Source organism: Typopeltis vanoorti, chromosome 1, assembly GCF_054136105.1.
Source record: "Typopeltis vanoorti isolate ZY-2024b chromosome 1, IOZ_Tvanoo_1.0, whole genome shotgun sequence".
NCBI lineage: Eukaryota > Metazoa > Arthropoda > Arachnida > Uropygi > Thelyphonidae > Typopeltis > Typopeltis vanoorti.
In genome coordinates this window covers 180,398,889-180,416,303 of record NC_143549.1, presented here as the reverse complement: position 1 = coordinate 180,416,303, position 17,415 = coordinate 180,398,889, and the positions used below count along the sequence as shown (strand labels likewise).

Genomic DNA, 17,415 nt, shown 5'->3' with positions numbered 1-17,415 from the left:
CCTTTCAGATTGATCGGCACCCTCTTATCGCATAACACTCCAGCCATCTCCCTCCAGTTCCTCCAACCCGCTTTATCCTGCATCCCACTTCCTTCTCAGCTCCTCCATCTTCTTCCACTGTTGAACCTAAGTATCTAAAGTCTCTCACCTTCTTGATGACATTTTCTTCCAGACCAGATCTGTCTCCTGGCCGCCACCGACTGCGCAACACATATACTGTGTCTTACTTCTGCTCAGTCTCATACCTCTCTCTTCCAGTACTTTTCTCCATCTTTCCAGTTTAGTTCCCGCTTCTTCTCTTGAATCTGCACACAGCAAGATGTCATCTGCATACAACATTGTCCAAGGCGCATCTTCTCTCACCTCCTCTGTTACCACCTCCATCACAATATTATTATTATTATTGTTCCAGGCAACTCCAAGGAGTCGACAGACTCATCGAGGGAGGCCCTAACATCATGTCAAGAACAACTATTCGACATTCACACAGTATCTATCATACCTTGCCTTGAACTCATTCACGGTCGTAGCACCCACAACAGACTCTGGAAGCTTATTCCACTCATTCACTACTCTCCAAGTAAAAAACCTAGCTCTAACACCCTTGTCAACCACGCTCTTACCCAGCTTCCATTCATGGCCCCTAGTCCTCCCACCACAGTCATATTTTCAAAAATATCTTCTGGATCAATCTTATAGAAACCCTTCAGTAATTTGAATGTCTCAATCATATCACCCCTCCTTCACCTATCGACCAATTTCTGCAACCCACAAATCTTCAACCTATTCTCATAAGGTTCATTCCACAGACCTGCTATCATCTTGGTCACTCGTCTCTGGATCCTCTCCACTTCCTCCCCATCACGAAGAAAGCCTGGTGCCCATAACTGGGCACAGTAGTCCAGATGGGGTCTTATCAAGGCTCGATACAGAGGAACAACAACTTGTTTGTCTCTGCATGTTAAAGTATTTTTCAGAAGCCAAGTGATTTGGTGAGCTGTTTTAGTCACTTTTGCAATGTGCCCCCTAAACTTCAATTCCCTATTCACCAACACTCCCAAATCCCTGGCCTCATCAATCTCCTGGAGTACGGTTCCACCAATGCGATATACTGCTGCTATTCTTTTCACCCCAAAGTGCATAACCTTACACTTTGGCACATTAAATTAACATCCATTTTTCCCAGCCCAGTCCTCCAAACTATCCAAATCATCCTGTAAAATTTTGACATCCTGTGCACTCATAATTGCTCTACCCAACTTTGCTTCATCAGCAAACAAGTGAACACTTCCTCTCAAATCCTTTCCTATATCATTGATGAACAAATTGAAAAGCAGTGGTCCAAGAACAGAGCCCTGTGGCACTCCACTAGTCACAAGCCGTCTTTTAGACTCCACTCCTGAATAAACCACTCTCTGGAATCTCTCCTTCAACCACCCTCCTATCCATCTCACCAACCCTATATCTATCTCCATCTGCTCCAGTTTACTGATTAGGGTTCTATGTTGGATCCTATCAAAATCCTTGGCAAGGTCCAGTAGTATTACTGTAAACCCATTACCCCTATCCAGTTCAGCCGTCACTGTGTTATAAAACGTGAGCAAGTTACTGGGGCATGATCTACCCTTCACAAAACCATGTTGTCCCCCATACAATATCCCATTTTCATCTATCCAATCCTGTATTCTTTTCTTGACTAATTTCTCTAAGACCTTGACAACGATTCCTGATATGCTAATCGGTCGGTAATTTACAACAGCAGTCTTGGAACCACCTTTATGCAGTGGAACTACTTTCCCCTCTTTCCACCCCCTCGGGACTAACCCAGACCCGAGACTCAAATTAAACAAAATGGTCAAGGGTACTGACAATTCTTTAGCTGCTTCTCGTACAACACGAGCTGGTATACCATCCAATCCCACAGATGTATTGACATTGAGGTTATGCAAAAGCTTACTCACCTCCACTTTATTCACCACAATTCCCGTATAATCTACTGGTACATTCGTTTCTGCAATGTCACCACCTGGATGATATATTCTTGCAAAGTGCTCACTCAGTAACTCAACTATATCAACTGATTCAGTTACCTCCCTACCATTGGCATTCTTTAAAATCATTCTGCCATGTACATTTTTCCTTTTTTTGCTTTTCTTACCACACTCATTACCCTTCTGGCCTGCGCTTTATACCGTTCGTGTGCCTGCCGGTCACCTTTCTCCTTAAATTCCCTCCATAGTTGTTTCTTTTTTTGCAGCTCAAGCTTAATGGTGTTATTCATCCATTTAACCCTAGTTGATTTATTATTCGGTCTCTAGGTATACAGTCAGCCATTGCTTCATGCAAACACTTCTTAACTACCTCCCATGCACTATCGACTTCTAGTCCTTGCTGTTGTACATGCCATGGCACTGAACCAATCAAACTCCTAAGCTTGTCATACTTTCCAGCCCGATAATTCCACATGTACCCTGTCTTAATTGAAAATTCTACACCTTTAGCCACCTCCCAAGTCAAGACCCTATGATCACTCTCACCGATTGGTGGCAATGTGGTCATATTTGTTACAGCCAAATCCTCAGATGTAATTATTAGGTCAAGCACTCTATGACCCCTAGTATTTTCCATTACATGCTGTCGCATAATTATCCCTTAATAACCGCATAAAATCCAATTCCTTCCTCCCGTGTGTCCTCTCCCTCTCCAAGCAATGCGACCATAGTTGAAATCTCCCATAATAATCACCCTCCTTCCACTCATTTCTTCTATTTGCTTGTGAATACTGTCACCACCATCTTTTCCATCACCTGGTCTATAGCAGCACCCAATTGTATATTTAGTTCTGCTAGCCACAATCTCACACCAAATGGCCTCAAATGTGCTCTTTTCTCTATCCTGCAATTCAACTTCTATTCTCCTTGGCTGCAGCTCATCAGCTATCATCAACAATACTCCTCCCCCCATTTTATTCTCCCTGTCATTCCTGAACACACTATACCCATCGCATTCAATCCCACTAGCTATATCATCTACAGTCAGCCATATTTCACTAATATCAATAACCTGTGGTCTGGAAGTGCCAACCATGGCCAAAAACTCTTCCTTCTTGTTCCTAATACTCCTAGCATTAGTGTACATGAATTTAAGACCCCCATTAGCCCCAACCCTATCTTGATGCCTTATATTAACTATCCCACTCTGATTTGTTGTCCTTATTTGCTCAGGCATATTATATTCATTCTTACATTCAACTGCCTCCCTAAGGACTGTATATCTACTTCCCACCCCCACCCCCCCTTAATAAATCTAGTTTCCCTGAATTTGCACATCCGCCACATTCAGCAACACTTTCTCAAGTCTTCTTACGCCATAACCATTCAAATGCAAGCCATCCATCTTATATAGATCCTTTCGCCCATCGAACTCACTCCACACGTCCACAAATTCCACACCACTCGTCATACATAACCCACGCATAAAGTCATTCGCAATTATGGCCCTCCTTTTAAACATTTCACTGTTAAATTCAAATATTAATTCCACTCATTCACTACTCTCCAAGTAAAAAACCTCGCTCTAACACCCTTGTCAACCACGATCTTACCCAGCTTCTATTCCTGGCCCCTAGTCCTCCCACCACAAGTCATATTTTCAAAAATATCTTCTGGATCAATCTTATAGAAACCCTTCAGTAATTTGAATGTCTCAATCATATCACCCCTCCTTCGCCTATCGACCAATTTCTGCAACCCACAAATCTTCAACCTATTCTCATAAGGTTCATTCCACTGACCTGTTATCATCTTAGTTACTCGTCTCTGGATCCTCTCCACTTCCTCTCCATCACGAAGAAACCCTGGTGCCCATAACTGGGCACAGTAGTCCAGATGGGGTCTTATCAAGGCTCGATACAGAGGAACAACAACTTGTTTGTCTCTGCATGTTAAAGTATTTTTCACTGTCATTTCAAATATTAATATGAAGCTGTCCAAAGTTAGTTTATTTTGGACAGCTTCATCAATCAAACTAAATAAGAATGATGGTCTCAAAATGTTCTGCTTTTGGGAGATCATTTTATTAAATGCTCCTTACATTTATGACTAATATATATAAAAATTCATGCTTAGGTGAATTTTACTTTTAGCTCTAATGTATTGTAAATCAAGCTAAGATTGTGTTATTCCACTAATAATATATAAGGTAATGGACTATTTAAGCCTAGATGGCTGAGTGGTTAGCATATCCACTCTCCAAACAACAGGCTGTGGGTTCGAATCCTGCTAGGTGCATGGATATTTGTGATTGTCTTTAGGTGAGAGATGGATTTCATCACCTGGTGTGAGCCCACTGGCTCCTCTTATTAGAGGTCTGAAGTTTGAAAAAGTTCATGTTTGGTCTCTAGAGTAAGGTTTCCAAACTATGTAAAAATAAATTTAAAATATATGTATATAGAATTGATAAAAATAGAAAAAAATATCCTTAGCCCACCTACGGTACAAAATGTACTATAAATTTTCAAATAACCTTTTGTGGGCAGGAGCAGCATAAAATAAATATATATATATATATATATATATATATATATTTTTTTTTTTTTTTTTTTTTTTTTTCACTTACACTCTATATTTTTTTTTTATTTTTTTTTTATGTAGGCAACAGTGCAGACCTGTTTGTAGCCAAGGCTGTGTATTTGGTACCTGTGTGAAACCTGATGTATGTCAGTGTCATTTTGGATATGTTGGAAAGAACTGTTCAACTCAATGTGACTGCAATGGACACAGCAATTGTGCTGGACCAGATCGTCTTAATGAATGTTTAAAATGTCACAACAATACCCAGGTTTGCTATGAAATAGATATAATTGGCTTTATGCAAGGGGGAAAAAAAACAGTGTTTCAGTATTCACTACTATATATTACTAATTTGTTAAAGGTCAATTTTAGATTGGTGAAAGAAATAAATAGTATATTCAGAGAAAAACTAATTTTGCAGCCCAATGTACTCAAAGAAAAAAAGAAATGGGGAGAGAGCAGGAACCACATAATGAGCAATGGGTAACTGTTATGATTGCATGCAAACACAAGGATAAATTTAACAAATAAAAATAAAAGTAAAAACTTTTATTAGCCAGATATTTCAACCTGAAATATCAGGTTGAAATATCTGGTCATCCTGCCACCGAGGATGACCTGCTGAAAGCAGGTCATCCTCGGTGGCAGGCAAACTTATATTTTTCAACCTAACAATGGATTATTTAAAAATGGCATCCACCACATGATGGTATAAAGAACAATGCAAAAAATAGCCCTTCTGCTATGTCACAGATCTACATATCGAGAAATTCACTGCAGCCCCACTAATAGCCAGCTCAAAAAACTGAACTCATTACTCAATGAAGTCACTAGGCTAGACAGAGATACCATAGACAAACTGAAGATCCATTTTGTTTGCACCCTCCTACTCATACACTGTTTTTATGTGCTCTTTGCTCCAATGTAGATTTTGATTTGCCTATTTGTGTTAAAATTTCAAATTGGTAATTCCCATTCATTCATAAAAAAATTCTTCTGATGTCCTAGTTAAATTAAAGAATATCTGTTCAACCCACAGAATTAATGGTTAGCTTCAATATTGAATTCTTATTCACCAGTGTCACTCTTGAAGATTCCCTTCAATTGCTCTCATGAGCCTTCCCTCAAGATATAGTTAAATTATTTGACTTTGTTATCCACTTTGGCTACTTCATTTCCAAAAGAAGCTCTACAACCAGATAGGAGGTAGTTCAATGGGAAGCCCACTTTCTTCTGCCCTGGTGAACTTATATCTAGAACTTAAAGAAAAAATCCTTTTCTTCTCTATACAGCCCCAGCCATCCACTTAGGTGCACTACATAGATGATGTTTTCGTCATCTGGCTTCATCATGAAGATTCCCTATCTTTTCAGCAAAAATAAATATCCTGTATCCTCCCCCAATTAAATTTCATGATGGAAATAAAAAAGAACAATGAACTGGCTTTCTTAGATATCTTACTCTCCTTTTCTCCTTCTGGTAAACTAACTACCTCCATCTACTGCAAACCTATTCATCAGTCATTACATACAGCAGCAGTCTGCACACCATCCATCCCCAAAAAATTGGAATCATGAACCTTACTCCATCATATGCTGTAACCTATAAGATCTCAAGCTAGAACTTTTTAACATCCAATGAATGTCCAAAGAAGCTGAATGGCTTCTTTGGACTTATGCGAGCTTTATTTCAACAACCTGAACCAGTATGAAGAGTTCCAATTCCATGTATTTCAGGAATTCTCAGAAATACAACCCTATGTCTACATTGTTTTCAAATTCTCCATATAATTACCTTTTTCTAAAGGTAAATGATCTCTGCTTTGTGTTCCTGGTGTCTACCAAGTTCCTTATGATTGTCACCTCTCCTATTTTGGGACAAACTGGATGTTTCTGCAGAGAAGAGATTATAAGAACATCAGTCTTACATTATTAATAATACAGCTGAGAAATCTGGTCTAGTGCAGCTTGGGATTGACACCAGCCACAGAATCTTCTGGTTTAACACATTCTCTATATAGCCCCAGCCATCCACTTAGGTGCACTACATAGATGATGTTTTCATCATCTGGCTCCATCATGAAGATTCCCTATCTCCAGCAAAAATAAATATCCACCAATGCCACATCACATTTGAATATTTAATTATGGAGAATACTGAAGCCCTGTAGCATCACCCTAATTAAAATTAGAACAACTATCTCTCCTTGTCAAAAATCTGAGAGTCTCATTCTTATCAGACATCAGTAATTTTTTTGACCCGCATATCAATTACTACATCTTGCCCACATTGCGTTCTTTTTTATACCATCTTGCAGCTTGTACTGTTTTTAAATGATCCATTGTTGGCATTCTGTCTTGTACATATGGCCTGCTTGCTATTGAAGATGGCCTGTTATTTTCAGGTTGAAATGTCTTGCAAGTTTTTACTTTTATTTTTATTTCTGTTTGCTTCATTTATTTTTGTCTTACCTATAGACAGTTCTCATGGCACAAGTGTCTGTTTTTATCAACTAGATGTAACAGGATTCATTATTCCTCATATAGGTTGGCTTGTGTTTATTTTCACTCACTTTACCCTCTCTTCATTTCCTCATATTCTTCTGGACTTTTTTTTCCTTTATATTTTTATACATATGCAACAACAACATAGCATACTTGCTCTCCAAACAGTAGACTATGGATTTGAATCCCATCATGGGCATTAATGTTTGTCGTCTTTAGGTGGTTGATGAATGTTATTGTCAAGTGCAAGACCACTATTGTGTGTAATGATGACTTAAAGTGGCTTGGAAAAGTTTCATGTTTAGTCTCTGGAGCAGAGTTTCCAAATAATCTTATCTTTTGCCCATTTCCAGGAAAATTAATATAGTGTACTATAGGTTTACAACTGTTCCTAGATTAATTAATCATTCAGAAAATTGAAAGCAAAGGCAGGCCATTTAGCCACTTTTGGCAAAATATTTGTAAACATTTTTTAGCAGAATATGCTGTTTTGCTTATATGTCTTTAATGGTAATTTTACTACAAAATATTTTTTTAATCATCTTTAAGGTTATAAATCTGTTTCATGTTAGTGTTCATGAACTGTCTAAGAATTAAAAAAGAAGGCTGCAGGAATTGGAATCATGGAACCAAATCTGGTACTTTTTCAAGCTACTTCAGGCATCCAGTAAGTGGGGTGCTGACAAAAATCATCTTACACTTTAAAGGCATTCATACAATAGTGGGATTCCAATCCATTGCTTATAAATTGGAGAGTAGTGACATTATCCAATCTGGCAATCAGAATAGCATTTGTTAGCTTTTAACTATGGAAAATTAAATGAAGGGCAAATCATTGTCATAACTGTAGCTTGTGAAAGATTTACTTTCACAAGATACAGTTACACAAGATATGCAAGATTTTGTGAAAGGCAACTTTCCTAGAATTTATGTTGTTGTCAGATGGTTTATTTGTGGTCAATTAAATTTCAGTTGTGCAAGAAACTGTATTCTGCAAAGAAAGTCCTTTGATTTACTGCTTCAACTTTGAATTTGAAAAGACTGGATTACATTCATCAAAGGCATTTTTTTAAATTAAACTAGTTTTGCTTTTTGCATTAGAAAGTTGCAACATATCTGGGAAGATGTCAAAAGCAGACATTTTTCTTTCCTTGAACTGTACTGAATTCTTACGCTAAGAATGCATTGTTCCAGAAGTGCTCTTTTGCTATCGAGAAGCTTACTTTAAGTGGTATTTTTTTTTCAAGCACTCCCCCAAAGTAAGCACAAAAGAATTATTAAAATTACTTTGGTTAATTTGGACTGTGGCTTCAACTGACACATTATTTAGAAGACTACTTAATATTTCACAAATCATCCCTACTGATTGATAACAGAGTTCTTTTTTAACCTCTGAACTTGAAACTTTGAATATTTTTTTTCAAGAGATTACAATACACCTAAACCTCTTTTTACACGATAGATACATTCCTAAAAATTATGCATAAATAGAATTCGTGTAAAAAGAACTACTGACTCCATAGAAAAAGTGAAAATTGGTTCCAAACCTGAAATATAAGCAAAATAATGAGAAAAACAAACATTAAATTCGTTAGGATCATAAGATTTTTATTTACATTTCATGGAGAACACACATACATATAATGAATTTTAATAACTTTTAAAAAAAACATATTCATTTCAGTTGTTTGCTAAGAATCTATAAAAAAATTGCATTATTCACTATCAGTTTCTGACAATAAACGCAAAAGCTTTCGTTTTTGTTAGAATGTAATATCACTAGAACTACTAGATATGGTATTATTGTCATCGATTTCCACCTCAACTTGTGGAATTCTTCTTGTCATGTCTTGAACAAAAGTATCACTGGTTGTTTCAGTAGTTTTAGGCATGAACTCAGTTATTAATCGCTGTGTTGATGCTTTAGATAAGTCGCAATATAATTCTCTGTATGAATACATTAACAACTTAAGCTCACATGGAAACTTCCCAGCACATTCTTCATTTGGATCATGTCAGGCAAAATAATTGCCTAAATTACTGGCCAGTTTAAGACCTTCTTTAATTATATCAGCAGTAAAGTAGGATTAATTATCTTGATCATTATCATTAACTTCTTCGCTTTCAGGAGTCTCAGAAACAATCTCCACTATTTCGTCTTCGCTAAGAGGTTTATCAATTAACAATTCTTCGATATCTGCCGACATAAGATCACCGAATCCTTCTCAGCCAATTTCACATGCCACACTTATTATATTGGGGAATTCTGCAGTATGATTGAAGGGAACAGGAGCATTCTCTTTAACACATGCGGGCCAAATAGCTTTCCAGCATGCATTCATAGTTTCTGGTCTCAATTCAGATAACGATAATCGAACCTGATCAATACAATCCATAATTGAAAATTTTTTCTACACATCCATAACTGACAGTGTTTCATCATCATTTAGCTTGTTCAAAACATACTGAAATGTTTGTCTGACATAATATGTTTTAAAAGTCGCAGTTATACCCTGATCTAGAGGTTGTAGCAATGATGTGGTATTGGGCGGCAGAAAAAAAATTGCACATTTGGGTGTTCTGTGGCAGGATGATCAGGTGCATTATCAAGAATCAAAAGCACTTTAAATTCGAGACCCTTGTCATTCAAATAGCGTCTAACTTCTGGCACAAAATGTTTGTGGAGCCACTCAGTGAAAATATCAATGGTCATCCAAGTTTTTTTGTTGACCATCCAATGAACTGGCAAGTTTTGAAAATCTATGCCTTTCATTGGCCATGGTCTTAATGATCGATTTATGAGCAGTTTTAACATCCGATCTCCTAAAGCGTTCGAACAAAATAGGAGTGTTATGCGATCCTTTGCTGCTTTGAGCCCACCAACAGTTTTTTGCATTTTTGATACATAAGTTCTGTTTGGCATTTTTTTCCAGAAAAGGACGGTTTCATCCATATTCCAAACTTGTTCATGAGTGTAACCTCCCATCTTCAATTATTTTAGCAAGTTTTAGTGGAAATGCTTTAGCAGCTGTTTCATCAGCAGAAGCTGTTTCACCTTTATTTTTTATATTATGAAGCGCATCCTCCTGTGGGTTTAAATTTGGAAGAAAGCTAGTTCAGAAGCCTTAAGGTCGCAGCCCTACCACTGAACTATTCCATCGTCAGGATAGTCCCCTGACATGGAGAACATAATTCTTCTTGTAAGCTGACAGAAAAAGATAATTGGATTGAATCTATGGGAAACGACCCTGGAATGGAAAAGGTAAAACAAAAATGGAAACGACAAAATATAATACACATAGCAAACTGGAATGTAAGAGGAATAGCATATAAAGAAATAGAAATAGACCAATTATTAAATGAAAGAAATTTTAAAATAGCAGTAATCACTGAAACAAAAAAGAAATTAAAAGGAACTATGAGAACGGAAAATTTTAATGTGATATACAGTGGAGTCGACAGAGACCAAAGAGCACAAGCAGGAGTCATGATTTGGATTCATAACTCCCTTTCAAAACAGTTAAAACATCATAAATTATGGAATGAAAGAATAATAGAAGCTAGAATAAAAATAGATAGGGGCTATTTAACAATAATTGGTTTATATGACCCAGAAGAAGGAAGAGAACAGGATAATATTGATTTTTATAATCAGCTACAAAACATATATAATAAAATAAATAAAAATGATTACATAATTTTAGCAGGAGACTTAAATGCAAGAAATGGAAACATGAAAATTAATAATAATATAGGAATACATGGAGAACATACTCTAAACAAGATTGGTAAAAAATTGATTGACTTTGTAGTTTATAATAACCTAAAAATAATGAATTCCTTCTATAAACATAAAGACATATATAAATATACTTGGGCAGCAAGAGGATAAAAATCAATATTAGATTACTTTATATTAAATGAAAAGACATCAAAATTTTCACTAGATGTTAGAGTTCACAAAGGATATGAAATAAGCAGTGACCACTTCCTTGTTAAAATAAAATTAAGATTACCACCTAAATGGCTACAAGTAACAAGAACAGAAAGAAAAATTGAAACATTTGTTTATAAAACTAGACTATTGAATGGCACAAATGTAAAATGGCTATATGAAAAAGAATTAACCAATATCAAGATAAAATAAAACAAAATGAAGAAATAGAATGGCTTAATTTAAAACGATACTAAATGCAGCAGCAAATAAAAGCTTAGGAAAGACCAAAAAATTCAATAAAAGGAAAAAACTGAAGATCTGGGATGATACAATCAAAGAAATAATCAAAAAGAAAAAAGAAGCCTATCACAAATGGTTAAGCGGTAAAAGATTAGAAGATGAAATAGAATATAAAAGAATAAGAGCCATAGCTAAAAGAGAAATCAGAAAATGACATAGAGAATCATGAAACAAATTTGTTTCTAATTTAGAACATGATTTATATGAAATAAGACCCAATATATATATAAGATTTTGAAACACTTAAATGCAGATACCAAAGAAAACATAAAATTAAACACCGAATTGACATTAGAAGAATTTCTAAATTACTACACAGAATTGTGGAGAGACAAATATTTTAAAAAAGACAACTGGCAAACAATTAACGAAAATGAAAAGGAAATAACTAAAGAAGAATTAGAAATCAGCCTGAAAGAAACAAGAAACAGAAAATCACTTGGAGAAGATAAGCTAGGTTCAGAACTATATAAATACGCAAGAACAAGATTCAAAGAAAGACTCTTATTATTTTTAAATAAAATTTATTCAACTGGTATCCCCCCCCACCCAATAGAATGGAAAAAAGCAATTGTGATTCCTATCTTTAAAAAAGCTAATAGAGATGACCCTAAAAACTATAGAGGTATCAGTATACTAAATTCCTGTTACAAAATATATAGCAGAATCTTAAATAGCAAACTAATGAAATATTCCAAAAACTTTATTTTAGAAGTACAGAATGGATTTAGAAAAGGACGATCATGTATAGACCCAGCCTTTTGCCTAAAATTAATAATAGATAAAAGAAGATAATACAATTTAGAAACACATATTGCATTTATTGACTTTGAAAAGCATTTGACAAAGTTAAAAGAAACATATTATTTAACATATTAAAAGAAAGACAAATACCAAATAATATCCTAAAAGCTATCACAAGTATATATGAAAATAATCAAATACAAATAAGATTAAATCACGAGCTATCATATACGAGAGAGATAAACCAAGGGGTCCGACAGGGATGTCCCCTCTCAGCAACTTTTTTTAATATCTACTTAAATGAAATAATAATAAAATGAATTAAACTTCTCCTACAGTAAACTTAAACACTCTCCTCTTTGCATACGACCAAATAATAATTACAAATTCTGAAGATAACTTACAGAAAGCTATTTAAAATCTAAATGAGATATCCATAGATTATGGTATGATAATATCAACGGAAAAATCAAAAACTATGGCCTTTAAAGGACAAGATACAGCAAGAACTAAAATAGTAAGAGATAACAAGATCTTAGAACAGGTGAATTCATTTAACTACCTAGGATGTATGATCACATATGAAAATGAAAAAGATATAAACATAAAAATTGCAAAATATTTAAAAATAACAGGAGTAATTAACTCTATATTTAAACCAAACCTAGTTCAAAAACAAACCAGGCTAAAAGTATACAATACATTAGGCTTACCGGTCTTAATGTATGGAAGCGAAATCTGGACAATAAAACAAAAAGACAAACAAAGATTAACAACAGCAGAAATGAAGTTTATGAGAAAAACTGCAAAGTATACCCTATTTGATCACAAAAGAAACGAAGATATTATGAAAGAATTAAACCAAGAACCAGTAATAGAAAAAATTAAAAAATATAAACATAAATGGATGGAACACGTTCAAAGAATGAAAACAAAAAGATTACCAAAACAAGCCTTAAAGTACAAGCCATTAGGAAAAAGAAAACCAGGACATCCTCTTAAACGATTCAACGATGACTTCTAAGGCCGGAATAGGCCATGCTAAGCCTAAATCCTTGATACACACACGATGATGATGATTATGAAGAGCATGTCTTTTAATAGACTTAGCCAGCCAACCATTGCTTGCATGAAATTCATATTTTTTCCTCGATCGAGATGAAGTATCTGGCTGCAGTTTTTTAATTAGTTCATAAAATCTCAATGCTGATTGCTTGATGGAATTGCCATCAACTGGCATTCTTTTTTGTACATTATCTTCTATCCAAATCACTAAAGCTTTTTCGGTCTTTTCTAGAACATCTCTTGTGTATGATGATAATTTCACACTCGATTTTGTACCAGAACATACTGCTTTCCTAATAGCCTCTTCATTTTTCTTAATAGATCTGACAGTTGATTCACAGACTTGAAAATGCTTACCCCCCCCACACACACACACAGTTGTCACACCTTCCCCAGTTTGAAGAAGATCTAAAATTTGAATTTTTATATCCAAGGAAACGGCTTTGCTTTTTTTTTTTTTTTTTTTTTTTTTTTTTTTTTTTTTTTTTTATATCGGCAACATCATATGAGGGCTGGATTAAAATCTTCGGTTAATGAAATGAAAGTTTGAAAATTACGTATAGCTTACCATTTATTATTTCTTGGCAAAATTATTAATTTTATAACACGATTTTTATTTTGATTTCACTTAAAAAATGCAAATGCAAAAAATGCAGTAATTGTGTTGTCTACTCAAACAAAAAATTCAAACTGCTAAGAACTGCTTTTTTATGCGCAGTCAGTTATGTAATTCGGGGAATTCCCAATTTTCTTAATTGAAATGAGAATGCATTTCTACAAAATTCTCAGAATTTTCTAGAATTTAGAATTTTCTTAATTGAAACTAGAATGCAATTCTACAAAATTCTCAGAATTTTCTTTAATTACGGATTTTTTCCTAACTTAGACTTTAGATTGGTCGCATAAAAGTGAATAAAAATCGTAAAAAAAAAATTTTTTTTGATATCCCAATTTGCATAACTCCGAATCTGCGTAAAAAAATTCGCATAAAAAGAGGTTTAGGTGTACTAATGTTATTAATGCTAATGCTAAGCCTAATTAATTACCCTGTTAAAGCACAGTCTTATTTCTGTTTTACAGTATAAAGTTATGAGTATATCCTTCCATTCTTCTAATAAAGCTTCTTTTAATTAAAATTTTTTTTTCACTTTTTTTTACTGTGAGTCCACCCTATCAGAGGTTATAAATCTATATAGTACAGTAGGTGGGCTAAGAGTTATTTATATAATCCAGTTGTTTCTTTGTTCTACAGATTAAACATTGTACTTTTTCAAGCTCTCAGACTTCTAATAAGCATGGTAGTTAGCTCGTGTTGGGGGATGAAAATCGTCTACAAATTGCCAGCTTGGTTGACCAAGTGGTTAATGTATCTGCTGTCCAACCAACAAACTTCAAGTTTAAATCCTGTTGTGGTCACAGTTGTTTGTGATTAAGTTTAGATGAGAGATGAATCTCATCACTCAGTGTGAGACCGCTGCCCTGACTGGGTGATGAGATTCATCTATTATTAGAGGTCTGAAGTGGATTGAAAAAGTTCCATGTTTAATCTCAAGAGCAAGGTTTCTGGACTATGTAAAAATCCAACAAAATATGAAAAGATTATAAAATTAATAAAAGAATAGAAAAAATCCTTAGCTCACTCATGGTACTAATGTACTATAAGCTTATAACTGCACATGAGTGGATGTCACATTAAAAAAAAAAAATTACTTTTGCAACCATTCATAATGCTGTGGAATCCAACCCACAACCTGCTGGTTGAAGAGCATAGATGCTATCCATTAGGTCACTGAGATCAGTTTATTTGCCAGATCTTCTGAGCTTTACTTTGTTCAGAATCTTCTGAGTTTTGTTATTTATTTTGCCAATATGATTTCTGAACTGAAATTCTCTGATAATTCTACTTTCTTACCAAATCATGCATGCTTACATTTGTTGGGATTAAATTTTAATCTCCTACTTCTCTTGTCTACTATTCCAACTTTGAGATCATCCTGTAAAGAAAACTGAAGCCATCTGAACAGTTTCTACTTTAAATTCACTTCTTCAGCAAAGAGGGAGAGTGGTGGCCTCTTGTACTTTAGATATTTAAACCTAAATCATTAATGAATATATCAAATAACAAGGATCATAAACAGAACTCTTGGGCTATAACCGTATAGATCTTCAAAGGTCCTCCCCACGCTAGATTTTTTCTCTCAGTTCTTGCCATTTGCCTTTCAACTAATTTAATTCCTCTATCACTAAATAATTATCAATATCTGTTTGACTTATATTAATTAATTAGGTACGTAATTGAAACACTGCAGAAGACTGCTGAAATCCAAGTAAATCATGCTATAACCATAAATTTCCACAAAGAATTAAGCTGGTTTTTCATAATATCAAATTCCCCATGACAAAACTTGCTTTCTAGTTCAGCTGATGATCCCTATCATTGATAGTCTGATTATAATTCTTGTCTACAGTGCTTATTTATATTACTTATTTTTCTATAATTTTTCAGCCCATACAGTGAACCCACCTGTGAATTGGAATAGCACTTAACAATCTTCTAATTGAAAAGAACCATTCATGGTTGCAGTAATCCATTTATGATTACTGCAACTGTGTGGGTGGGTATTGAAAGTATTCCAAATCCAAGTGCCAGAAGTGTGGGTTATATCAAAAATGAGATAACAGAGTGGTGATGTTCATGACAGAAAGTGAAAAATATGAGTATTGGAGGGAGTATAGATATAGTGCAAGTGAATGAGGGTGAATGAAATACTGAGAGTGATTGATAAGCAAGATAGAATACAAAGAAGGTAAAAGAAATAGTTGATAGTTTTGGAAGGTATGGGTGATAAGTATTGAATGAGAGAGAAAAAAAATGATTAGAAAGAGAGTAAAGATTGTAAGGCTGTTGCCACAGTGTGATAGGAGTGAATTGAGAAGGCCATGAATTTAAATAAATCACTGTGTAGGTAGTGCAGGAAAGTTTGTGTGCACTTTTTTAGATGTATGGAGTGAATTTGATGAATGAAAGTACTTAGATATGACTGGTGGATTGCACTGGAATCAATATGAAAGTAAGAATGTGGGAAAAGTTTTGTTCAGTGAGAGAATGAAATTGCAAAGTAACTAGAGTTATTAGGACATAAACTAGAGTGTAAGAATAGGAAATGTCATATTATTATTTATTTAGCGCATGATGTACAGGTCTCAGGATATTACATACATATTACATAAAACAACATAAAAACAATTGTAAAAATCATATTAAAAGGGGTACAATAGGTTGAAATGATTAAACATTAAAAATTAAGAATCAGGAGTCAGAGCTTAATCCTTAAATCCTGGATCCACTCCAGGGATTCTGGGGTCAGTTTAAAAAAGTTCTCTTTAGTGTCTGAGAATGAGTAAATAGGGCACTCAAGCACAATGTGATTGATAGTCTGGATCCCGCTTCCACATTCACAGTTTGGAGTATTGGACTAGTTCTATTTATGCAAGAGATGCTTATATCTCCCATATCCTGTTCTGATCTGATTTAAAGTAGTCCATACATGTGTAGGGATATCATATGCTTAACAAGGCGATAGGATGGTAGTTGGAAGCAATTGTAGAGTCTTTGCCAGGTTTTAAGACTGCAATGATTTTAGATCTCTTAAAAATTGATGGAAGCGTGTCAGAATCCAAGATATTATTATACATAGCAGTAAGCCATTTAATAGTTTTTGGTTCACATTTCTTAATGAATTCATGGTAGATGTTATAGAGGCCAACTGCCTTCCCAGTCCTCAATGAGTTAACTCCCTTGGTAAGTTAACTTGTAGATCAAAACCCTCCAGACGAGATGTTGGATTTGAAATGAAAGTACCTCCAATCTTCAAATGGGAATTTGAAGATTGGAAGTACATTGTGGCCAATACTCTCCCCATGACTTGCATAGGTCAAAGTTCTGGTCATTTATTTGTATTGCCTCTCCAAGCAGGGCGCCTGGATTTCAATCTTTGTGCGGTATGGAAGGAAATGTCTTCTTGGTGGATAGGCAAGGAACTGTTTCCAATTATTTTTGTCCATAATTTGCTTAAAGCTTGGGTCCTGCGAAGCGAGGGAGCAGCTATATTACTGAGAGTTGAGAGCCAGTAGCCAGGATTAGATCTTAGAGCTCCAGAGATTATCCTCATACTTTGATTCACCTGGACATCGACTGAACAAGTGTGTGCTCTGTTCACCCACACAGGAGCACAATACTCTGCTGTAGAATAGACCGAAGACAGTGCAGTAGTATGCAGTGTGTTGGCATCAG

The 17,415-nt window shown here is 35.1% G+C and overlaps 1 protein-coding gene across 1 annotated transcript in view; it reads left to right on the top strand.

Moving 5' to 3' along the window:
• The window catches only part of Megf8 (multiple EGF like domains 8), a 752,012-nt gene that overhangs the window by 621,554 nt on the left and 113,043 nt on the right, over nucleotides 1-17,415 (top strand). Inside the window, exon 32 of the mRNA XM_090404705.1 lies at nucleotides 4,660-4,839. Within this exon, the coding sequence (XP_090260831.1) occupies nucleotides 4,660-4,839 (180 nt within the window). The remainder of the gene's footprint in view (nucleotides 1-4,659; nucleotides 4,840-17,415) is intronic.